We start from the raw sequence: 22,681 nt of genomic DNA, 5'->3' as shown, positions 1-22,681 counted from the left end.
GGAAACACAACACCCCAAATCATCTGGATGCAGCTAAGACTCAGAGCAAAATAGATTCACTTTTATGTTTATGTGAGGACAAAAGGTATGAAGTAGTGATCTAAACTATAGCTATAAAGACTAGAAAAAGGGCCGGCACTGTGGCTTATTAGGCTAATCCTCCACCTGCGGTGCCGGCACTCCAGGTTCTAGTCCCGACTGGGGCGCGGGTTCTGCCCCGGTTGCTCCTCTTCCAGGCCAGCTCTCTGCTGTGGCCTGGGAAGGCAGTGGAGGATGGCCCAAGTGCTTGGGCCCTGCACCCCATGGGAGACCAGGAAGAAGTACCTGGCTCCTTGCTTCGGATCGGTGCAGCGTCGGCCCTAGCAGCCATTTGGGGGGTGAACCAACGGAAGGAAGACCTTTCTCTCTCTCTCTCTCTTTCACTGTCTAACTCTGCCTGCCCCTCCCCCAAAAAAAAGAGAGAGAGAGAGACTAGAAAAAGAAGAGTAAATTAAACATAAAGGAGGTAGAAGGAAGGGAACAATAAGATGAGAGTGGAAATCAGTGAAATAAAAATGGACAGAAGCGGGGTGTGCTGTAGCGGATTAAGCTGCTGCTTGGGACCCGCATGTCCTGTATCGGAGTGCCTGGGAATGACGACCACCCCTGCTTTGGATCCAGCTTTGAACGTGCCTGGGAGGCAGCAGGCATTGGCTCAAGTACTTGGGTCCCCACCATCCATCTGAGAGACCCAGGCATTTGCAGGCATCTGGGGAGTGAACCAGTGGTTTGGAAGGTTTCTCTCTGTTGCTTTTGTCTCTATTGCTGCCTGTCTCTCTGTCATAAGCAAAAATAGTTTTTTTTAAATCCAGCAATATTGAGAAGGATAGTGTATTATGACAAAGTTGGGTATATCTAAAAAGTGCAAGGTTGATTAAATATTAAAAAATCAGTCTGTGTAATTTACCTTATTAACAGAGCAGCATAGAAAAGCAATATGATCATCTCGATATATGTAGAAAATCATGTGGCAAATTTTAGCATTCATTCATTATAAAATGCCCAAATCATAAATGGTGGAATGTCCTTAGTCAACTACAAGGTGTCTGTGAGTCTTAAAACTGAATATTTTCACCAAGAAAAGATCAGAAACAAGGCAAGAAAATCATCTTTTCTATTCAATTTTGCCCTGGAATTCCCAGCCAATGCAATAAGCAAGTGAAAGAAATAAAAGGCATACAGATTGGAAAGGAAGAAATAAAACTGTCTTCAGTTACAGAAAACGTGTTGGTGATTCCAGAAAATCCCAAGGAATCCACAAAAAAGGCTCCCACTCTGTAAGAACAGTATTCTATCTTTGAGTTAAGATAATAAGCCACTTTAGGGGCTGCTGTTTGGGCATAGTGGGTGAAGCCATGCCTGCAATGCTGGCATCCACATGGGTACCAGTTAGTGTCTCAGCTGTTCCACATCTGATCCAGCTCCCTGCTATGGCCTGGGAAGAGCAGTGGAGGATGGCTCAACTGCCTGGGCCCCTGCTACCCACGTGGGAGACCTGGATGAAGCTCCTGGCTGCTGGTTTTGGCCTAGCCCTGCCTTGGCTATTTAGGCCATCTGGGGAGTAAACCAGCAAATGGAAGCTCTCTCTCTCTCTCTCCCGCTCTCTCTGTAACTCTATCAAATAAATAATTAAAAAAAAAAAAAAAAAAGGAAAACAAAGTCGGACAACTTACACTACCTGATTTCGGGACTTTACTGCCACACTGCAGTAATGGAGATCATGTGTGTCTGTGTGCACACAAGCACAGAGAGCCTAGGAAACGACTCACACTTACAGACACACATAGCCATGATTTTTGATCAAAGTGTCAAGATAATTTAATGGGGGAAAGGATAGGCTTCCCAGTAAATTTTTTCCAAAGAGACAGTGTCTGTCTCATTAGAAACATATGAATCTTTACCCTTACTCACAACATATACAAGTATCAACTTAAAACACATCATGGTCCAGGCTCTAAGTGGTACAATTAAAAAATGGCAGAGCCGGCGCTGTGGTGCAGCAGGTTAAGCCACCACCTGCAACATGTGCTTCTGGCTTTGGCCTGGCCCAGTTCTTGACATTGTGGTCATTTGAGAAGTTAACCAGAGAATGGGAGCACATGCCTTCTCTCTTTCTCCCTGTGTCTATCTCTAGCTCACTCTCTCTGCCTCTCATATAAATAAGTACAAATATTTTAAAAGGATATATACAAGGGGCCAGCGCTGTGGTACAGTGGGTTAAGCCACTGCTTGGATACTGGCATCCCATATGGGCACTGGTTGAAGTCTGCGCAGCTCCATTTCCAATCCAGCTCCTTGCTAATGCACCTGGGAAAGCAACAGAAGATGCACCAAGTGCTTGGGCCCCTGCTACCCATATAAGAGACCATGATGTAGTTATGGTTCCTTGCTGTGGCCTGGTGCAGTTCTACGGTTCCAGCTGTCGTGGTCGTTTATGGAATGAACCAGCAGATGGAATCTCTCTCTCTCCCCCTGTCTTTTTAACTCTGCATTTCAAATTAGTAAATAAATCTCATAAAAAGAATATCTACAAATAGCCAACAAATATATGAAAATGGCCGGCACCGTGGCACACTAGGCTAATCCTCTGCCTGTGGCGCCGGCACACCGGGTTCTAGTCCCGGTTGGGGCACTGGATTCTGCCCCGGTTGCTCCTCTTCCAGGCCAGCTCTCTGCTGTGGCCAGGGAGTGCAGTGGAGGATGGCCCAAGTGCTTGGGCCCTGCACCCGCATGGGAGACCAGGAGGAAACACCTGGCTCCTGGCTTCAGATCGGCGCAGCTTGCCGGCTGTAGCAGCCATTTGGGGAGGGGGGTGGTGAACCAACGAAAGGAAGACCTTTCTCACTGTCTCTCTCTCACTGTCTAACTCTGCCTGTCAAAAAAAAAAAAAAATTCTCTCTCTCTGTAGTTCTGCCTTTAAATATATATATATATATATATGAAAATATGCTCAATTTCTTCAGTCAACAGGGAAACACAAGTTGAAGCCAAATGAGATAGTACTACACAGCCATGAGAATACCTGGCATTCAAAATCTGGTAAGGCTATGGAACAAGTGGAATTTTTTATACCGTGCTGATGGGCTGTAAAATTACTTTACCACTTTGGAAAATATGTTTGATTTTGAAGTTAAACATGTATTTCTGGATGAAGAGGCTGAGACAGAAGCAGGAAAAAAAAAAAAACCCACAGGTAGACAACTTCTCATATCATGTGGCCCTGCTTTTAGGTATTTATCCAAGAGAAGTAAAACACATGTGCCCAGAAAAGGCTTGGACGCGACTGTTCTTATCACCCCCATTCAGAATAGCACCAAACTGGGACCAGCTCAAATGTCCACCAGCAGATCAACACCTAACAGACTGTGATGTATCCGTGGGATGCAACACTGCTCACCAATCGAAAGGAACGAGCCCAGGCAGGCACATGGCCAGCAGTTAATATGCCCATTGAAATGCCTGCATCCATACTGGAGTGCTTACATTTAATTCCTGGTTCTAGTTCCCGATACGTGGCACCTGGATTGAGTTCCCAGCTCCAGTCTCAAACCCAGCCATGTCTACCGTGGACATGTGAGGAGTGAACCAGAGCCTAGGAGCTCTCTCTGTGTTTCTCCTTTGTTGCCTCTCAAATAAATAAATACATTTTAAAAAAGGACTAAATTATTGGTCCATGCAACATGGATGCATTTCAAAGACATGTTGAGCAAAAGGAGGCAGACACAAAAGGGTATCTTTATAGGAGTCTGTTGAGATGAGATTTTGGAAGAAGCAAAACTTATCTATAGTGACAGGCAGCAGATCTGTTGTTGCCTGAAGCTGGGGACGTGGGAAATCAATGGTAAAACAGCACTGGGGAACTTTTGAAGGTTATAGAAATGTCCTATATTTTGGTTGTGGTGGTAATTACACAGATGTAAACATTTCCCAAAATTCATTCAGTTATGTAATTTTAAAAAGTAGATTTTATTGGATATCAATTATACCTCAATAAAGCTGATAAGGGTTTTAAAAATTATCCACTTGTTTTATTTTAAAGGCAGAGAGAGACACACACAGAGAAACAGAGATAGAGAAAGGGAAATTTCCCACTCCCTGGTTCAGGCCCCAAATGCCAGCAACAGCTGGTGCTAGGCCAGACCCAAGCCAGGAGCCAGGAACTCAGTCCAGATCTCCCATGTGGGTAGCAAGGACCCAATTACCTGAGCCATCACCTGCTGCCTCACAGGGTGCACAATAATAATAATAAGGCAGAACCGGGGCTGGCGCCACAGCTCACTAGGCTAATCCTCTGCCTGTGGCGCTGGCACCTTGGGTTCTAGTCCCAGTCAGGGCACCGGATTCTGTCCCGGTTGCCCCTCTTCCAGTCCAGCTCTCTGCTGTGGCCCAGGAGTGCAATGGAGGATGGCCCAGGTCCTTGGACCCTGCACCCACATGGGAGACCAGGAGAAGCACCTGGCTCCTGGCTTTGGATCAGCGCAGCGCGTCGGCTGTAGCAGCCACTTTGGGGGTGAACCAACGACAAAAGGAATGCCGGCGCCGCGGCTCACTAGGCTAATCCTCCACCTAGCGGCGCCGGCACACCGGGTTCTAGTCCTGGTCAGGGCGCCGGATTCTGTCCCGGTTGCCCCTCTTCCAGGCCAGCTCTCTGCTGTGGCCAGGGAGTGCAGTGGAGGATGGCCCAAGTGCTTGGGCCCTGCACCCCATGGGAGACCAGGATAAGCACCTGGCTCCTGGCTCCTGCCATCGGATCGGCGCGGTGCGCCGGCCGGGGCGGCCATTGGAGGGTGAACCAACGGCAAAGGAAGACCTTTCTCTCTGTCTCTCACTGTCCACTCTGCCTGTCAAAAAAAAAAAAAAAAAAAAAAAAAAAAGGAAGACCTTTCTCTCTGTCTTTCTCTCTCACTGTCTAACTCTGCCTGTCAAAAAAATACATAAAAAAAAAAGAAGGCAGAACTGAGAGCGGAGTGAGGGCTAGAGCCCAGGCGCTCTGACGTGGGATGAGGGCATCGCAAGGGGCATCTTTACCCACTGTGCCAAGCACCTGCTCCATGCCGGGAACTTTTAAAATCATAAAGCGAAAAGGAGTTTATGCAGCCAGTACTCACTTTGCACAGTCACACAGGACCTTAACATATTTGTGCAAGCTATGGCTGTGTAAAGTGATGGTTAATAATCAACAGGACAGGGGCCGGCGCTGTGGTGTAGTGGGTAAAGCTGCTGCCTGCAGTGCCGGCATCCCATATGGGCACCACTTCGAGTCCTGCCTGCTCCATTTTCAATCCTGCTCTCTGCTATGGCCTGGGAAAGCAGTAGAATATGGCTCGAGTCCTTGGGCCCCTGCTCCCATGTGGGAGACCCAAAGGAAGCTCTTGGCTCCTGGTTTCAGATTGGCACAGCTCCGGCCATTGCGGTCAACTGGGGAGTGAGCCAGCAAATGGAAGACCTTTCTCTCTGTCTCTCTGCCTCTGCCTCTCTGTAGCTCTGCCTCTCAAATAAATAAATAAGTCTTTAGCAACAACAACAAAAATAATCAACAGGACATTCACGGTTCTTCTGTGACCTCCAAACTTTTTTTGTCAGAACACTAACAACTTTCTTACTCTTGGATTCAAACTTATATGGGGAATAAAACAGTAAAACTAATATTTATGTAATACAATGTACTTTGAAACTTTAACCTAGTGTTAAGGAGGGGGGGCATCTGTGGAGTGCCTGGGTTCAAGTCCCAGTTCCACTCCTGTTCTAGCTTCCAGCTAATGCTCGCTCTGGGAGGCAGCAAGTGATGGCTCAAATGTTTGGGTCCCTGCCACCCACTGCGAGACTCAGATGGAGTTTCCAGCTCCAGGCTCTGGCCTAGTTCAACCCTGGCTGTAGCAAGCATTTGGGAAGTGAAACAGGAAAGAGAAGATCAAGACCTTTCTCTCTCTCTCCCCACCCCAACTGAGTCTCTCTGCCTTTCAAATAAAAATAAAAATAAATAAATTTTTAAAAGCCCTGAGTTCACATTAGTATCTCCAGTGCAGGGACTTCATGGTCTTCCCCTGCACCATCTTTTAAAAAAATTATTTATTTGGAAGGCAGAGCTAGAGAGAGGCCGAGGCAGAGAGAGAGGTCTTCCATCTGCTCGTTCACGCCCCAAATGGCTACAATGGGCAAGAGCTGGGCCAATCTGAAGCCAGGAGCCAGGCGCTTCTTCCAGTCTCCCGCGTGGGTGCAGGGGCCCAAGGACTTGGGCCATCTTCTACTGCTTTTCCAGGCCATAGCAGAGATCTGGATTGGAAGAAGAGCAGCCAGGACTCAAACGAGTGCCCATGTGAGATGCTGGCACTGCAGGTGGCAGCTTTACCAGCCTTTCCTCCACCGTCTCTGAGGTTTTCTTTTCTAACATTAAGACTGCTGGATCCTGGAGCCAGCACTGTGGTGTAGCTGGTAAAGCGGCCACCTGCAGTGCCAGCATCCCACATGGGCGCTGGTTTGAGTCCCAGCTGCTCCACTTCCAATCCATCTCTCTGCTATGGCCTGGGAAAGCAACAGAAAATGGCCTAAGTCTTTGGGCCCCTGAAGCCACCTGGAAAACCTGGAAGAAGCTCCTGGCTCCTGGCTTTGGATCAGCACAGCTCTGGCAACCAATTGGGGAGTGAACCAGTGGATGGAAGACCTCTCTTTCTCTCTGCACCTCTCCTCTCTCTGTGTAACTCTGACTTTCAAATAAATAAATAAAAATCTTTAAAAAATGCTGAATCCCAACATTATGAATATTCGTGTATATATGTATGTTTATTCTTGTATTCAATCCTGAAATATGCAAAGCAGCTTCAGAATTGCTACATCCTTACCAATTAGAAAACCAAGTATGGAGTTCAAGTTTTACTTGCAATTGGTTGTTTTTAAACTGAGAATATACAGTGAAAGTATTGTGTTCAAAATTACTTGCATGGTATGTGATTCATTTGAAATGCACTTAAGTTTGTTTCTACTGTATTTAATTCCAGATTATTTTCACATCATTGTTATTAGTACTTTTTTGAATATGTAAAACATAAACATAGTTAAAATTGAAACCATTTTTTGTAAGTATATTCAGAAAATTGTCATTCCTCCCTTCCCCCCTCTGCCTCACTCATGCCAAATGCCCACCCTGAACGGATGACTTCAAGGGTGTGTTTCTGTGTGTTTCTGTGCGTTTCTGCTGAAAAGGCTGAGAAACAGCGACGGGTCCATTAGCAATGAGCACGCACAGCATCTCAGTCTTATTCCTAAACTCTATTCCCCACTGAAAGGCAGCAGGGATTGTGGATAAACGGTTCATCTCAGGGCTACAGCAGGGAAAGCAGAAGATGGGCCTGAATTGTCTTATGGCAGAAGGTAGGAAAGGTTCAAGAAAATGATGGTGGAATGGCATAAGGACTTAGAACCAGCTTGAAGAGGTTGTTATTGGCAAAATCTAGAACAATTTGAGATCAAAATTTAAAATGCAATAATGGAATATAACTTATGCATAAAAACATAGGAGGCACCCATGAAGCAATGCAAGAGAAGAGAAAGTGCTGAGTGTACAACACCAACCATTGCATGTCCACGTTCTGTTAAGGGAGTTAGAAAGTCACCTTCCCTTGGTGCAGGATTTTGTTCAGTGGTTAAGATGCTACTTGGGGCACCTGTGTCCCATATCAGAATGCCTGGGTTTGCGTCCTGGCTCACCTAATCCTAGCTTCCTGCTAATGCTCACTCTGGGAACCAGCAGGTGATAGCTCAAGAACCTGGGTTCCTGACACCCACGTGGGAGATGTAGATTGAGTTCTAGGTTCCTGGCTTCTGCCTGGTCCAGTCTCAGCTGTTGTGGGCATTTCAGAGAGTGAATCACCGGTTGAAAGATCTGTTTGTCTCTGTTTCTCTGCCATGCTAAATAAATACACAAATAAGAAAGAAAATCATCTATCCTCTAGTGTGGGTTGGCCCAAGCTACTTTGCTTCTAATGAACTGAACACTGCAAAGTGACGACATATGTCACTCTCAGAATTACGTTTACAGAAAGACTGTGGCTTGCAGCACATTTGCCCTTCTGACTCTCTTGCTTTCTTGCTCTGATGGAAGCCAGCTGTCATACTTTGGGCTGTCCTAAGGAGTGCTCCACAAGGCAAGAAACTAAGGTAGGCCTACAGCTAACAGCCAACAAGAAACTTGAGCTTTCCAACAGCCGGTAACAACGAGAGAGACTGGAAGTGTATCCTTCCTCGTTCAACCCTTCAGATAAGACAACAGCCCTGGCACACACACTAATTACAATTTTTTGAGATACGTTGGGCAGTCTCATCTAGCAAAGCTCTACCCAGATTCCTGATCCACAAAACTTAACAGATAGTAAATGTTTTAAGAAAACAAATTCTGGATGGGGCCGGCGCTGTGGCGTAGTGGGTAAAGCTGCAGCCTGCAGTGCCGGCATCTCACAGGGGCTGGCCCGATCAAGTCCCAGCTGCTCCACTTCCGATCCAGCTCTCTGCTATGGTCTGGGAAGGCAGTGGAAAATGGTCCAAGTCCTTGGGTCCCTGCACCTATGTGGGAGACCTGGAAGAAGCTCCAAACTCCTGGCTTCAGATTGGTGCAGCTCCGGCCATTTTGGCCCTTTGAAGAATGAATCAGTGGATAGAAGATTTCTCTCTCTCTCTCTCTCTCTCTGCCTCTGCCTCTCTTTAACTCTGCCTTTTAAATAAAAATGAGTCTTAAAAAAAAAAAAGAAAAGAAGTTTTGGGGAGCATTTAGCCTAGTGGTTAAGGTGTTCACCTCCCATACCAGAGTACCTGGGTTCAATACTCTGCTTGGGCTCCTGACTCCAGCCTTCTGCTGGTGAGGGCTCTGGAAAGCTGTGGTGATGGCTCTAATTGCTGGGCACCTGTCAGCCATGTGGGAGACTTGGATTGCTTTCCTGGCTCCTGGCCTGTATGGTCCTGGCCCAGATTCTGGCCATTGTGGATATTTGGGGAGAGAACAAGTGAACAGGAGCTCTCTCTGTCTCTCTCTCTCTCAAATAAATTAAATGTATATATAATAAACATAGATCTTTTGTGATAATTTGTTACACAGCAAGGATAATTAACGTACTACCTAAATTGCCTAGTTTAAATACAAGCATGAGAAAAACCTCGAACAAATACAAATTAAGAGCACTACAAAAAATAAATGGCTTGGGGTGGATGTTCTGGCACGGTGGGTTAAGGTGCTTGGGACAATGGCATCCTATATTTGAGTGCCAGTTTGAGTCCTGGCAGCTCTGCCTCCATTGCAGCTCTCTGCTAATGCTCCCAAGAAGGCAGCTGATGATGGTGCAAGTACTTGAGTTCCTGCCACCCCCTTGAGAGACTCACAATAGAGTTCTCGGCTCCTGGCTTCAGCCTGGCCCACTCCTGGCTGTTGGGAGCAACTGGGGAATGAACCAGAAGATGTAAAGATCTCCCTCTTTGTCTCTCTCTGCCTTTCAAATAAATAAATAAATAAATCTTTTAAAAAATAAATGCCTTATAGTCTTTAAAAATGTCAGTTTCAAATAAACAAAGCAAGAGTAATGAACTGGGGCCAGCACTATAGTGTAATGGGTAAAGCTGCTGCCTGCAGTGCTGGCATCCCATATGGGCACTGGTTCACGTCCTGGCTACTCCACTTCTGATCCATCTCCCTGCTATGGCCTGGGGAATTAATAGAAGATGGCCTAAATTCTTGGGCCCTGCACCTGAGTGGGAGGCCTGAAAGAAGCTCCAGGCTACTGATTAGCCCAGCTCCGGCCATTGCAGCCATTTGGGGAGTGAACCAGTGGATGGAAGACCTCTCTCTCTCTGCCTCTGCCTCTCTCTGCCTTTCAAATAATAAATAAATCTTAAAAAAAAAAAAGAATAACGAACTATTTCAGACTAAAGGGGACCAAAGAGACATTGCTAAATGCAGTATGTGATCCTAGACATGAAAAAATTAGTATAAAGTATTCATAAAATTTGCATATAGACTATAGATTAGATAATCATTGTATCAAATTATCTTTTACACTATTGAAACTCATTTATTTAAAACAGTTTTTAGGAAAGAAAACAAAGTGTTTTTAATAAAGGGTGAGGTCTACAATTTACTCTCAAACGGGTCACAGAAAGTGAAAATGTGGAGCCAACACTGGTGCAGTGGATTAAGATGCCATGTCCCATACTGTGATGCCCATGTCCCATACTGCAGGATCAGTTCGAGTCCTTCCTGTGCTACTTCAAATCCAGCTTCCTGCTAATGTGCCTGGGAAGGCAATGGATGCTGGCCCACATATTTAGCCCCTGATACCCATGTGGTAGGCCATGATGGAGTTCATGGCTCCTGGCTTCAGTCTGGCCCAGATCTGTTTCCTGCAGCCATTGGAGGAGTGAAGCCACAGATGGAAGATCTCCCTGCCTCTCCTTCTCTGTCACTCTGCCTTTCAAATAAATAAATATTTTTCTTTAAAAAAGTAATAATGAGTATACACACATATAAAAATGCATACACAAATATACACATGCATATATAAATTAAACTGCACACTGCAGGCTCTGCACCCATGACTTTATGTTCACAGATTCAACCAACTATGCACTAAAAATAGCATTTAAAAATTGCAGCTTGGGGGTCGGCACTGTGGTGTAGCGGGTAAAGCCACTGCCTGAAGTGCCAGCATCTCATATGGGAGCCAGTTCCACTCCTGGCTGTTCCACTTCCAATCTACCTCTCTGCTATGGCCTGGGAAAGCAGCAGAAGATGGCCCAAGTCCTTGGGCCCCTGCACCCATGTTGGAGACCTGGATGAAGCTTCAGGCTCCTTGCTTTGGATCAGTCCAGCTCTAGCCACTGCAGCCATTTGGGGGAGGGAATCAGTGGATGGAGGATCGATCCCTCTCTCTCTGCCTCTGCCTCTCTGTAACTCTGCCTTTCAAACAAATAAATAAATCTTTAAAAAAATTGCACTGTACTGAACATGTACAGATTTTTAAACTTGTCATTATTTCCTTAACAGATTATAACAACTATTTAAATTGAATTATAATTTATATAAAGTCAAGCATAAGTATCTTAAATTCAATGACTTATGAAAAATGTATATACCACGTAACCCACCCCATCAAGAAATGGAAATTTTCTATCTTCCCAGGGAGAAGTTCTCCCACTATTAATAATTTTGGTTTCAACTTTAAAAAGCTGAGGACTGAGGCTGGCGTTGGGGCACAGAGGATGAAGCCGCTGTCTGTGATGCCAGCATGCCAAAGGAGTGCCACGTTCCAGTCGCGGGTGCTCTGCTTCCACCCCAGCTCCTTGCCAATGTGCCTGGGAAGGCAGCGAAAGATGGCCCAAGTGCTTGGGTCCCTGCACCCACACAGGAGACCTGGATGGGGTTCCAGACTCCTGACTTTGGCCTGGCCTAGCCCTGGCCATTGTGGTCATTTAGGGAGTGAATGAGTGGATGGAAAATCTCTCTGTCTCTCTTTCTCTCTGTCACTCTGCCTGTCAAATAAATACATAAATCTTTTTAGAAAATGCAGAAGACTGATGCAGGCACTTGGTGCAGCAGTTAAGATGCCACCTCAGATAGCTTCATCCAATATAAGATGGCTTAGCTTTGAGTCCTGCCTCCAGTCACTCCCCATTCCAATTTCCTGCTAATGTGCAGGTGATATTTAAGTAGCTCACCCATGTGGGAGAGCCAGACTGAGTTTCTGGCTCCTGACTTCAGCCTGGCCCAACCCCAGCTGTTGTGCACATAATGAACTGGTGGATGAGATTTCTCATCTCTCTGTGTCTCTCTGCCTTTCAAATAAATTAAAACTAAAACTTTGAAGACTATAGGATGCTAAAGTATGTGTGAACATACAACCTTCCAAGTGTACTCAGAATATTAAACTCCAACACTTTTGTTACGATTGCTATGCATCTTTTATCCTAAACATCCCTTCTTTGTAATTTTACTGTTTACAAGGCAAAAACAGATGGTGAAGAAAAGCTGAGATTACCAATTTTCAAGGAGAAACATACACTCATGTGGAAGAAAATCCAAAGAACCATATGGAAGGCCTGGTTCTGGAGAGTAGGGTGAGCACAAATTGACTACAGTGAGGTTCTCTGGGTGCTGAATGTTTCTTGCAGTGAAAAAAGAGACCAGGATGAAAAGTGAAACAGGTGCCACTCAGTCGTGAACTCAGAAACAAACCTGTGTAGAGCTGTCAAGACACTAATGCTCAGCTGAGTAAGGAACTCTCCATCTGAGAGGATTATCCAATGAAATAATGGTCACCAGTGTGAACATTTGACGTAGCAGTTAGGATGCCCACATCCCACAGTAGAATATCTGGAGATTCTCTGGCTCCTGATTCCAACTTCCTACTAATGAAGTCTCTGGGAGACAGCAGGTGATGGCTCAAGTAGTTGAGTCCTTGCCACCCACACACACATTGGACACCTGGATTGAGTTTCTGGCTACAACTTCACTCCACCTCACACCTCTGCTGTTTAGCTGTTTGGGAAATAAACTAGCAGATTGGAGCATGCTCTCTCTCCCTCTCTCTGCCTCTCAAATAAATGACATTTAAAAAATGGTGACCATATGTCCTACCACACACTTGATACTTGCACTGGGATGTTTCTCAGAATCTCAAATTGAACATGTCCACAGCTCAACTCTGGATTTCTCTACATTGATCCTTCTGTAGTCTTCCATGTCTTACTACGTATTATCTTTGTCTATCCTGTTCCCTAATTTAGGAACCTAGAAGTCACTCTTAATCTCCCCTTCACCCACTGTAATTATTCACCCAACAATATTTTATTGAGGATCTACCTACCACTTGCTAGGCAACAATCCTGCCACACACTGAGGAATATACTGATTAACAAAATAGTCCTGATCCCTTGGAGCTTGTATTACACCACATCATTGTTACCTCTTAGTGAATCTATTCTCTGGATATATCTCCAATCTATTTGTTTCTATATCCAATGCATCCCCTGTAACCCAAGCCAGCACCATTTTGGAAACATTGCCATAATCTCCCTACTGTTCTTCCTATTTTTGTTTATAGCCCTCACAAATCAATTCTCCATACAGCAACAACCCCTAAATATGAAAGTACTTAGAATAAAACCCAGAATGATTAATACGGTTTACAAGATTCTGCCTATCTTGTTAGTCTTATCCACTTATTTTCCATCTCTAGCCTCCCTATCTGTATCTATTTGCTTGAGTCAAACCTTTATTTTTTTAGGACCTTTACACATGCAATTCCCTCTGTCTGACAACTTTTTGTTTACTCTCCTTGATCCCTAGCTAACTTGTATGGATCCTGTAGATTTCACTATAAATCTTACTTCTCACAGGAAGTTTTTCCTAATCTTCAGGCTAGGCTAAGACTCCCTATTATAAATTCGCTTGGTGCTTGTTTTTTTTTTTCTCCTTGAAAGCATGACCAGACCTGTAAAGGACCATGTATTAAAATGGGGCCCATTAAGGCAGGCATCGTGTCTGCCTTGTTCATTGCTACATCCTTGGTGTACAGGACTGTATCTTTCATGTGGCAGTAAATATAGTATATTTGCATAAACATAATAAATAACTTACATAAATGAATGAGCCACAACTGTTACACTTGGGGATACACCAATATTTACTATTTCTGGGTGGGTTCCCCAACTTACACACTGAAGAGAACAGAAGCCTGAACTTACACAGAGGTGGTTTAGGCTTATAATACAATCCTGCACATTATATTCTTACACAATTCAGTGTGAGAATAGAGCACCCCATGCCTCTTATTTTCTAAAAGCATATTAAATATACAAAACATTTCTATACAGTAGCCATAAACAATCAGAAAACAAAATAACTGTAATACCCCTCAAATTTGAATATGTAGGGATAATCCAATAAAAGACACATAAGACCCCATACTGAAAACTAGAAAGCATTGCTGAGAGAAATTCAAGAAAATCTAATGAAATGGAAATATATACCATGTTCATGGATTGGAAATCTCAATACTGTCAAGATGACCTCCTAGTCTCCCCATCAGAACTATAAATTCACTGCAAACCCACTCAAAACCCCTGAATGCTTTGTCCCCCTAGAAACTGACAAGATCATTTATTTTGAAAAAAAAAATTTTAAGACTTATCTACCTGAATGTAAGATTTATTATAAAGCTACAATAATCAACAGTGTAGTATCAGCTAAATGATAGATGTATAGATCAATGGAATGTGTATATAGTATAGAAACAAAACCACACAGATCAGTGAAGTAATTTTCAACAAGGGCATCAAAGCTATTCAATTTTAGAAAAAGATATATATTTTAAACACATTGTGCTAAAATATCTGGAAAAAAGATCCTCAACCCCTACCTCATTGAATTGTTACCTTATACCGCATGGAAAAATCATTTTAAAAATAAGATGAAAAAGGGTCAGTAAGTGTTAAGTAAGTAGTGCCCCTTTCCACCAGAAATATTGTCTCCCCAAATGCACTGCTAGAGAAAAATATTTTACGAGATACATCCAGTTCATGCAAGTGACACATATTTGTTGAGATGCCTATTCCTTCTTGATTTTCAAGTTTTGGCAGTCTTCAAGTAAGTACAGAATCCAAATTTTACCTGATTTACTGAAATCCTTCACCTGGGTCACATTTATAAAAAAAATTACCATAGCTTAGACAGCTCGCAGATTCCATGGCAATATAATAATAATAAATAAAACTACTATGAAGAGCCAGACATACTTTTACACATTTTCTTACTAAAATTCTTTTTTCTTGACTCATAATTCTCCTTTCACTCTTTTCAGAATTTCCATTCTACCCATTTCACTTAATTTTGCTTTCCAAAGATAACCATTTCCCCTCTTAGCCCTATCCTGGTTATATTTTAGATACTAAGCTTCTAATTTACTGACAGTGAAATATTTATATACTGGAGAACTTTATAGGCAATGTGATGATGTAATTTTTGAAATGTTTTTAAAGTGCTAGCTCACTGAAGTGCTGTGCTAACATCTAGATCCATGCAATCACCTGAACACAAAGAATGACCACATCCAGCATTCTGTACTAGTGGAAATTCACTTACAGCATTTGAATTGCCCTGATTTCCCAAGCTTCAAACAGGTGGCAGGGAGAGATGCTTTTTGTACTGCAGAGAATGATGGAGTGGACATGGGTTAGGGAACAAAATGCAGTCTAACTTCTGTTTGTGCTAATAACCTAGCTTCAAGAGCTCAAGGTTCAAAATTAGGAGGACACTGGAACATTCAAAAGACACTATTCACTGAAACAATAAATCTCGAGATTTAGGCCTACTCAGTGTTAGATTTATGGGAATGATAGTCTAACTTTATCAGCCAGAATATCTTTTTGCAATGAGAGAAGTTTCTCAGATAGACAGAAAACAAAATCATGTGTTGAATGAGAAGTGATCAACAGCAATTCTGAGTTGGGAATGTGAATCTTTAATAGTACAATGACCAAGCTTTGCCCCTCTTCTTTGGATCAACACAACTTGCATATTAAAGTTATAAAATATAACCAAATAAATATAAAATATATATAATCAAAACAAATTACCCGCCTGCAAGGCCCTAATGCTGCATCTGATAACTCTATCATGTCCATCACTGTTCCTAAAGTCCACCACCCAAATACTTCTCACTTCAGGGCCTTTGCTGTAGTCACCAGAAATGTTCTTCCCTGAGATCTTTGAAGAGATTACATCTTGGAAGAAAACCTCCCTTTGATTAAACTTGTCATCATCAGGAATTTCCCACTCCACTAGCAATGTCATATGAACGCTGGTTGGTTGAAGTCCTGGTTGCTCTGATTCCTACGAAGCTCCCTGCTACTGCACCTGGGAAGGCAGCAGAGGATGGCTCAAGCCTTTGGCCCCTGCCACCCATGTGGGAGATCCACATGGAGTTCCTGGTTCCTGGCTTCCACCCAGCTGCAGCCACTGGGGAGTGAACTAGGGAATGGAAGCTTGTCTCTCTCTCTCTCTCTCTCTCTCTCTCTCTCTCTCTCTCTCTCGCTGTTTCAAATAAATAAATCAAAATTTAAAAAATAATTTGTCCCCTTGGAGAGATTCTGGGCCAAGTACTCAGAATCATCCCTTTTCCAGGCTCAAGGGGGCTCCTGTAGTGAGAATGCTGGAGCCCAGAAGAGTGAGCGGAGCTTAAAAATCAGGAGGTCCATACTCAGGAGCAGCACACATCTGTCAGGAATTTGGTGTCCTAGACCTACAGCTGCCCTGGAACTTGGATCTGGGGCAGATCTGTGTAGAAGCAATCCAATTCTTGGCATTTCAACATCAGAACAAACAGTACAATCGGGAAGAATAAAAAAAGAAACTAAAGCTAAGGCAACGAGCAGATAGAAGATACTTTGGCTTCAAAGAGGGATTTTTTAGAGATCCCTGCAATGCCTCCGCGACGATCAGGTGTTGAGAGGTGACTGTCCGCCGTCGCACATAGTGACCAAAAGGCGCTGACAGCAGTGTTCCTGTCGCTAAGGCCTGCAGCACGTGGTAGGACAGCCAGGCGTTGTGCCCAGAGTCGGCGTCCACCGCCACCACCTTGGTGACCAGGTAGCCGGGCTCGGCGGCGCGCGGCACCGTGTCGAAGAGCGCCGAGCCGTCGGGCCCCAGCGCCGGGTACAGCACCCGCGGCGCGTTGTCGTTGCGGTCGCCCACCAGCACGCGCAGGCTCACGTTGGCGCGCAGCGCGGGCGAGCCCTGGTCGCGGGCCTGCAGCGTCAGCTCCAGGGCGGGCAGCTGCTCGTGGTCGAAGGCGCGCTGCGCGAACACCACGCCGCTGTGCGCGCTCACCGACACGTAGGACGACAGCGCGCGCGGCTCCAGGTCGCTGGCCACGATGGAGTAGGACACCTGGCCGTTGGGGCCCACGTCGGGGTCGGAGGCGCTGACCTGCGCGATGGAGGCTCCCGGGGGGTTGTTCTCGGGCACGTGGACCACGTAGGCGGCCTGGTGGAAAACCGGAGCGTTGTCGTTGACGTCTGAGATGTGTACAGTGACGCTTACGCTGGCGGAGAAAGGCGGCTGGCGGTGATGCGTGTAGTGATGGTGACCTACTCCGTATATGTTGTGGTTCCAAGGTCCGCATCTGTTAACAGCTTGTAATTACTGTAGGAAGTCGATTCTGAAAGGCGATTTTTCTTGTATTAAGTAAGCACATGACCTCCCCATTTTCTTTCGAATTTGAATCTTGTATTTTTTTTTCATATGTATATATGTGTATGTGCATATATACTTGAAAGGCAGAGTTGGCAGGGAGGTGGTAGATCTTCCATCTGCTGGTTCACTCCCCAAATGGCTGCCAAGGCCAGGGCTGGGGCAGGCTGAAGCCAGGGAGCCAGGAACTCCATCATGGTCTCCCAAGTGTATGGCAGGGGCCATCCTCCACTGCTTTCCGAGGCCTCGTCAGGGAATTGGATAGGAAGTGGAGCAGCCAGGGCTACCTGCCTATACTATGCGGTAACTTAACCTACCATGCCACAACGTGGGCCCCTGAATCTTGGGTTTTAAAACAAGCTATTGCTACTCAAGGTGCAGAATCTTTGGGGATCACTTTGGAAATGACATCTGGGATGCTGTCCTTATTGTGTAGACTTTCCATCTCAAGGATACATTGTGTAACCAGTCTTCTGTCTGTTGCTTCCAAAACCATGGACTATTTTTACTTTCTTGGGAGTCCAATGTACTGAAGTTTTCATTTATCCACTACTGTGATCAAGACCAGATGAGATATGGGTATTCCAGGTCTCTGCGTTCATGCTCTGCGCCAGGTGGGCCCGGGAGTGTGTCTTCCCAAGGCTGACCTTGTACACCTGCTGGCTGGACACCAGGGGTAATCCTTGATGCTAAGCACTTAGATCAGGATCTCAGCACAGGGTTCCCACCTTCAGAGGTTATCAGCTCCAAGTACTGGGAGCTCTGCTTTCCCATGTGTAGTGGTTTTCCTATCGCAAGTTCAACACAGTTCTTTCCACTGTTGCTCTCTTTTATTTGGAAGATGTAGTGTTGCTGCTAAGGTGGTAATTTTGTAAGTAATAAATTGCTTCCAAAATCAAGATCTACAGCAGCTTCTGTGGTTGGGTCAACTGAGAGAAATTTAACTTAGTGACATTCCTACTGAGCAGGGGGGCATTATCATTTACCTCCTGAATCTCCATATTAATGTAGGGGATGTTTAAAGGATTTAAACTACCACTTTCTATATTTCTTAACATTTAAAAACATTTTTAATCAGTATATCCTAATTATACATATTTATGGGATACATGTAAACTCTCTAATGATCAGATTAGGGTAATAAGCCTATCCGTCACCCTCAGACATATATTATTTCCTTGTGTTGGAAAAACTCAAGCTATTTTAAACTATTAAATTAATTGTTGTCAACCATTGTCACTTACTGTGCTATAAAACATCAGAATTATTCCTCCTATCCAGCTGTCCCTCTGTATCTGCTAACATTCTCTCTCCACAGCCTCCACCCACCATTCCCAGTCTCTGGTGACTGCCATTCTACTCTCTACTTCTACGATATCCACTTTTCAGCTCCCACATATGAGGGTGCCTGATGTGTTTCATGTAACACAAGATCCTCCATTTCCATCCATGTTGCTGCAAACGTTAGAATTTTTTTTATGACTGAAAAGTATCCCATTGTGTAGATACACCACAATTTCTTGTTCATCCATGATGAGCACTTAGGTTGATTGCATATCTTGCATTTTGTGAATACTGCTGCAATAAACATGCAAGTACAGTTTCTTCAATACAGATTTCATCTCCTCTGGATACACACCCAGTAGTAGGACTGCTGGAACCTATGCTAGATCCATTTTTAGTGTTTTTTTTTTTTTTTTTTGACAACTGCTGTTTCTTAGTGTATATACAAGCTATATTTGGGGAGTGTATCTGCTCCTGACCATCGTGGTAGTTCTCCACTTTCTTCAGTCACTGTGAAGTATTCCTTTTCCACATTTAACCACAGCTTCCATGCAAGTAGTTCTGGACATTGATCCTTGGCAAGAGTTCTAAACAATAAATTCTTGGCCAGTTCCTTCAGGATTGAACAGTGGATCTGCTCAGAGGATGTCCAGCAGGGCAAAACCAACAAGCGGGGAAGCAATATTTGCTGTGGTCCCACTTGGCCCATAGTACAATGCTGTTTGCTATCTCTGTCAGGATTGCTGCTGCTGTAGCAGCCAGAGAAGACTTTGTCAACTACTTTCAGATTATATAGTCTCCAGCCAAGAAGAAGCAGAGCTCACCGCTGGTCAATGTGTGTTCCCAGTTGAGATTTGTAGAACTAGGAGCCACAATAAGAATGTTCCTCTTACGTGGCTGGATTTGCATTCCAGTTGATTTGGAAAGGCACTGAGTGGGAATATTGGGGGTCCGGCTCATTTCTGTGTTTCTGCAGTGGCCAACAGTGGTGGTCTGATTCCTTCCTCTAGAACTACAGCCTGAAGGCCTGAGATTGCGAGCTTCCAGAGAGTTGAGAGCAAAGAGAAAGATGTTTCCCACTGGGATTCGCATGTTGAAAGGTGGCAGTGCAGTCCTGCTCAAGCAATTCAATGTTCCTAGGAACTTGTAACTTCAGTGAATTCACACTAAGTCTAAGTGATGCCCTTTTAAAAATTTCTTCTTGACTCTGAGTATGTTTAAGCTAAAACTCTTCCTACCTCAGGCTTTACTTTTCTCATGTAATACAGTCTCAAGATGAACTGATGGTGGAACCTTCATCTGAATACACACAGGAAGCTTCTATGAGGTTTCACAATATGGAAATCTTATAGATTGTGGCACTTATTTTGATAATTTAACCAATGCCCAGGTCATTAGCTTTGTAACATAGATCAGAGGGTAATCCCTTATTGGGTGTTTGATATAGAGGGGAAAGCATATATAAAATGATTGGATTTGCATTATGATTCTATTTTTCCAAGAAACTATTTTCTATCATTGAACTCAAGCATTTTTTCTAGGTGTGCAAACCACTATGTAAAATGCTTCAGAGACTTAATGAACTAAGAAAATATATTTGCCTTCAATCATATTACAAATAGATCTTTGTATGATTTCTCTAGTAGAAATTATAATGCTACCAGCTTCTTTTACATATCAATAACTTATTTTGTTTGACAATTTCTGCACACTTTCCCAAACCAGATTTCCCATATGGTATTCAGAAACCTCATACTCCTTGAGACAATTTTTCCAGTTATTTTTGCCAAAGACCATCTTTTATCATCAGTATTTTTAAAGTCGAGAGAGAGAGAAAGAGAGGTATCTCCCATTTGTTGGTCTACTTTGCAAACATTCACAACCACCAAGAACTCCATCCCATATAGGTCTCCTACATGGGTAGCAGAGACCCGGCTGCCTCCCAGGGTCTGCACTGACAATAATCTGGAATCTGAAGTTGGACATCTAACCCAGGCACCCTGGTACAGTTGTGAGTGTCTTAATCCAGCATCTTAACCACTAGGCCAAACAATCACCCCAACTTCAATTCTTATATGGCCAAAAATAAATAACTCCAGTCTTCAGGTTTGGGTGATCCATTTTCTAGTGAAATTATCCACAGTCACACTGTAAGAGTCTTCTCTTTTAAAATAAGAAGTTTCACAGGACCCTTGTTTATATCACATTAGTCAGAAAAAAACTATCACAAAATTATCAAATACCCAACTATCTTTTCCCACCTTTTGTGGCCTAAAACTGCAGCTTCTTATCTAAGAACATGTTGAGACACTTAAGATTTTTAAAATAGCTTCCCAAAAGCTTTTAGAACAGTTTTGTTTCTACCTACAGGTCATCAGAGACAAACACACACTCATTATTTCCAAACAGAATATCAACAATGCTGGCATTGAAAGCATGCGTTATTGTTTTTTCCCCTTGTCCACCATAAAAAAAGGCTACACTTCATGAACTACATCCTATGAACCCTATGACTTGCAAGTGTCCTTAATCCCTACCAGAATCTTCTAATTAGGTATTTTCTCTATTATGTTGAGGCTCAAATAGATTAACTTGTCAAAGGTGACACAGTTAGGAAGTGACCTAATTGCAAAGCTGCTGTCCTTCTAGGATACCACCTCTGAAAACCCAAAATATTGGTAACAGGCAATCCCCAGAGCACATTCATTTGCTGATTCATTCACTCATTGAACTACTTTTTAATGAAGCCTATACAACTGAAACTGGAAGTGTGGTTGAGATAAGTGATATCTGAGGTTCACTCTAAGCCGTAGCTCTCAATGATTTTTCCCCAAATCAAGTTAGGTGAACAGAGACCACAATTAGACCATGTTTAGCTTCCCAAATGATTTCAGTTTTTCAGTTACATCATTCACTGATTACCATTTGAAACCTGGCCATATGATAAACACTTTGATCACTTCTACATGACAGGAGAGAATCCCTGCTCTGTATTACTTAGAAAATACAAGTTTTGTACTTTTAGATAAGCTCAAGGGCTTCCTGTTTAAAAGGCACACAAGTAGAACCACACAGTACAGGTATACGTAGGTCCTGCTTGTCATGTAGTATAACTGACATCAGTAACCGCCTTACTTGAGAGCTATTTGATTACATCCTCCCTCTAGGTGGCTTCCAATCTCTTTCATAAGTCTGGGCTTTAACTATCATATTTCTGAAAGAAGATAGGTAACAAATAAAGAAGGAAAAATAATTTGGATGTTATGGTTCCCTGCCCCTTTACAGAATGACCAAAAGCAACCAGGCAATGTTTTCCCAACAGTGATCTATGCTGGCATTCGAGTTCTGTGAAACACTCTGCATTAAGCCTAAGATTCTCAGGACACAGTTAGCATTTATACATTTTCCATGTTTGTAAAAGTTATGGGAAATTTCATGTAGGAAGTAGAAAAAATTACTGCAAATTTTCCACAATAATAAAACTGGGCCCCAAACCCATTTTGTTAATTCTGATTTTTTTTTTTACAAAGTCATCATTAACAACACCAGTGAAGATAAAATGGGCAAAATAAATGTCTATCTTGGTGACACATTATTTTACTAAAATGTGCAATAAGATGGAAAAATAATCTTTTAGGTTTTCACATGAAAACTTCTGCACTATATATTTCAGTGAGAAAGTCCCAGATGTGTAAGAAATAAACTTATCATATTAGTAAGTGTGTGAATGATTTAAAACCAAGAAATGAATCAGGACTCTGAAAACGATGAATGTATGCATCCCCTATGGCCAGAAAAAATTACTGCACTTTAAAAGAAATTAAATGCACTTTATGATTTCAATTGTAGTTAAAAGCCACTCTATAGAAATCTACTAATCTTTTCCCTTTATGCTTCCCATTCAGTTAGATTCCACCCCTCGATAAGAACCTGTGTTCTTAACGGACAAATTGGTATCAGATGCTCCACAAGAAAAATGCTGCACGGTCAACGGGAAAAAAATAAAAGCAGGAAGAGTATTAGAGTTGGTAAATTAAATTAGAAGGCCGTATGGACTATTAATAAAGTGCTTCACGAGCTGTCCATAAACAATCTATTAGATATAAACTGCTAAAAGCAAGCATGAGGGAA

At 43.4% G+C, this 22,681-nt stretch overlaps 2 protein-coding genes across 16 annotated transcripts in view; both read right to left on the bottom strand.

Moving 5' to 3' along the window:
• Window positions 1-22,681, bottom strand: part of LOC100353508 (protocadherin gamma-C4) — a 191,400-nt gene that overhangs the window by 54,907 nt on the left and 113,812 nt on the right. The gene's annotated exons all lie outside the window — the stretch shown is intronic.
• LOC138850019 (protocadherin gamma-B7-like) lies at window positions 3,842-18,040 on the bottom strand. Its single transcript, XM_070075726.1, has 2 exons — window positions 17,995-18,040; window positions 3,842-17,208 (listed from the first exon to the last, which is right to left on the bottom strand). Exons 1-2 carry the CDS (start codon window positions 18,038-18,040, stop codon window positions 16,388-16,390), a joined length of 867 nt encoding a protein of 288 aa, XP_069931827.1. The 3' UTR covers window positions 3,842-16,387.

Source organism: Oryctolagus cuniculus, chromosome 6, assembly GCF_964237555.1.
Source record: "Oryctolagus cuniculus chromosome 6, mOryCun1.1, whole genome shotgun sequence".
Classification (NCBI taxonomy): domain Eukaryota; kingdom Metazoa; phylum Chordata; class Mammalia; order Lagomorpha; family Leporidae; genus Oryctolagus; species Oryctolagus cuniculus.
The sequence above is the reverse complement of the archived record's forward strand: the minus strand, read 5'-3'. Positions and strand labels throughout refer to the sequence as shown.

Coding starts and splice junctions, on each gene's coding strand:
- LOC138850019 (XM_070075726.1), bottom strand. CDS start 18,040: ATGGGAAAGCAGAGCTCCCAGTACTTGGAGCTGATAACCTCTGAAG. Junction 17,209..17,994: donor GGAGCTGATAACCTCTGAAG/GTGGGAACCCTG, acceptor AGTAATTACAAG/CTGTTAACAGATGCGGACCT.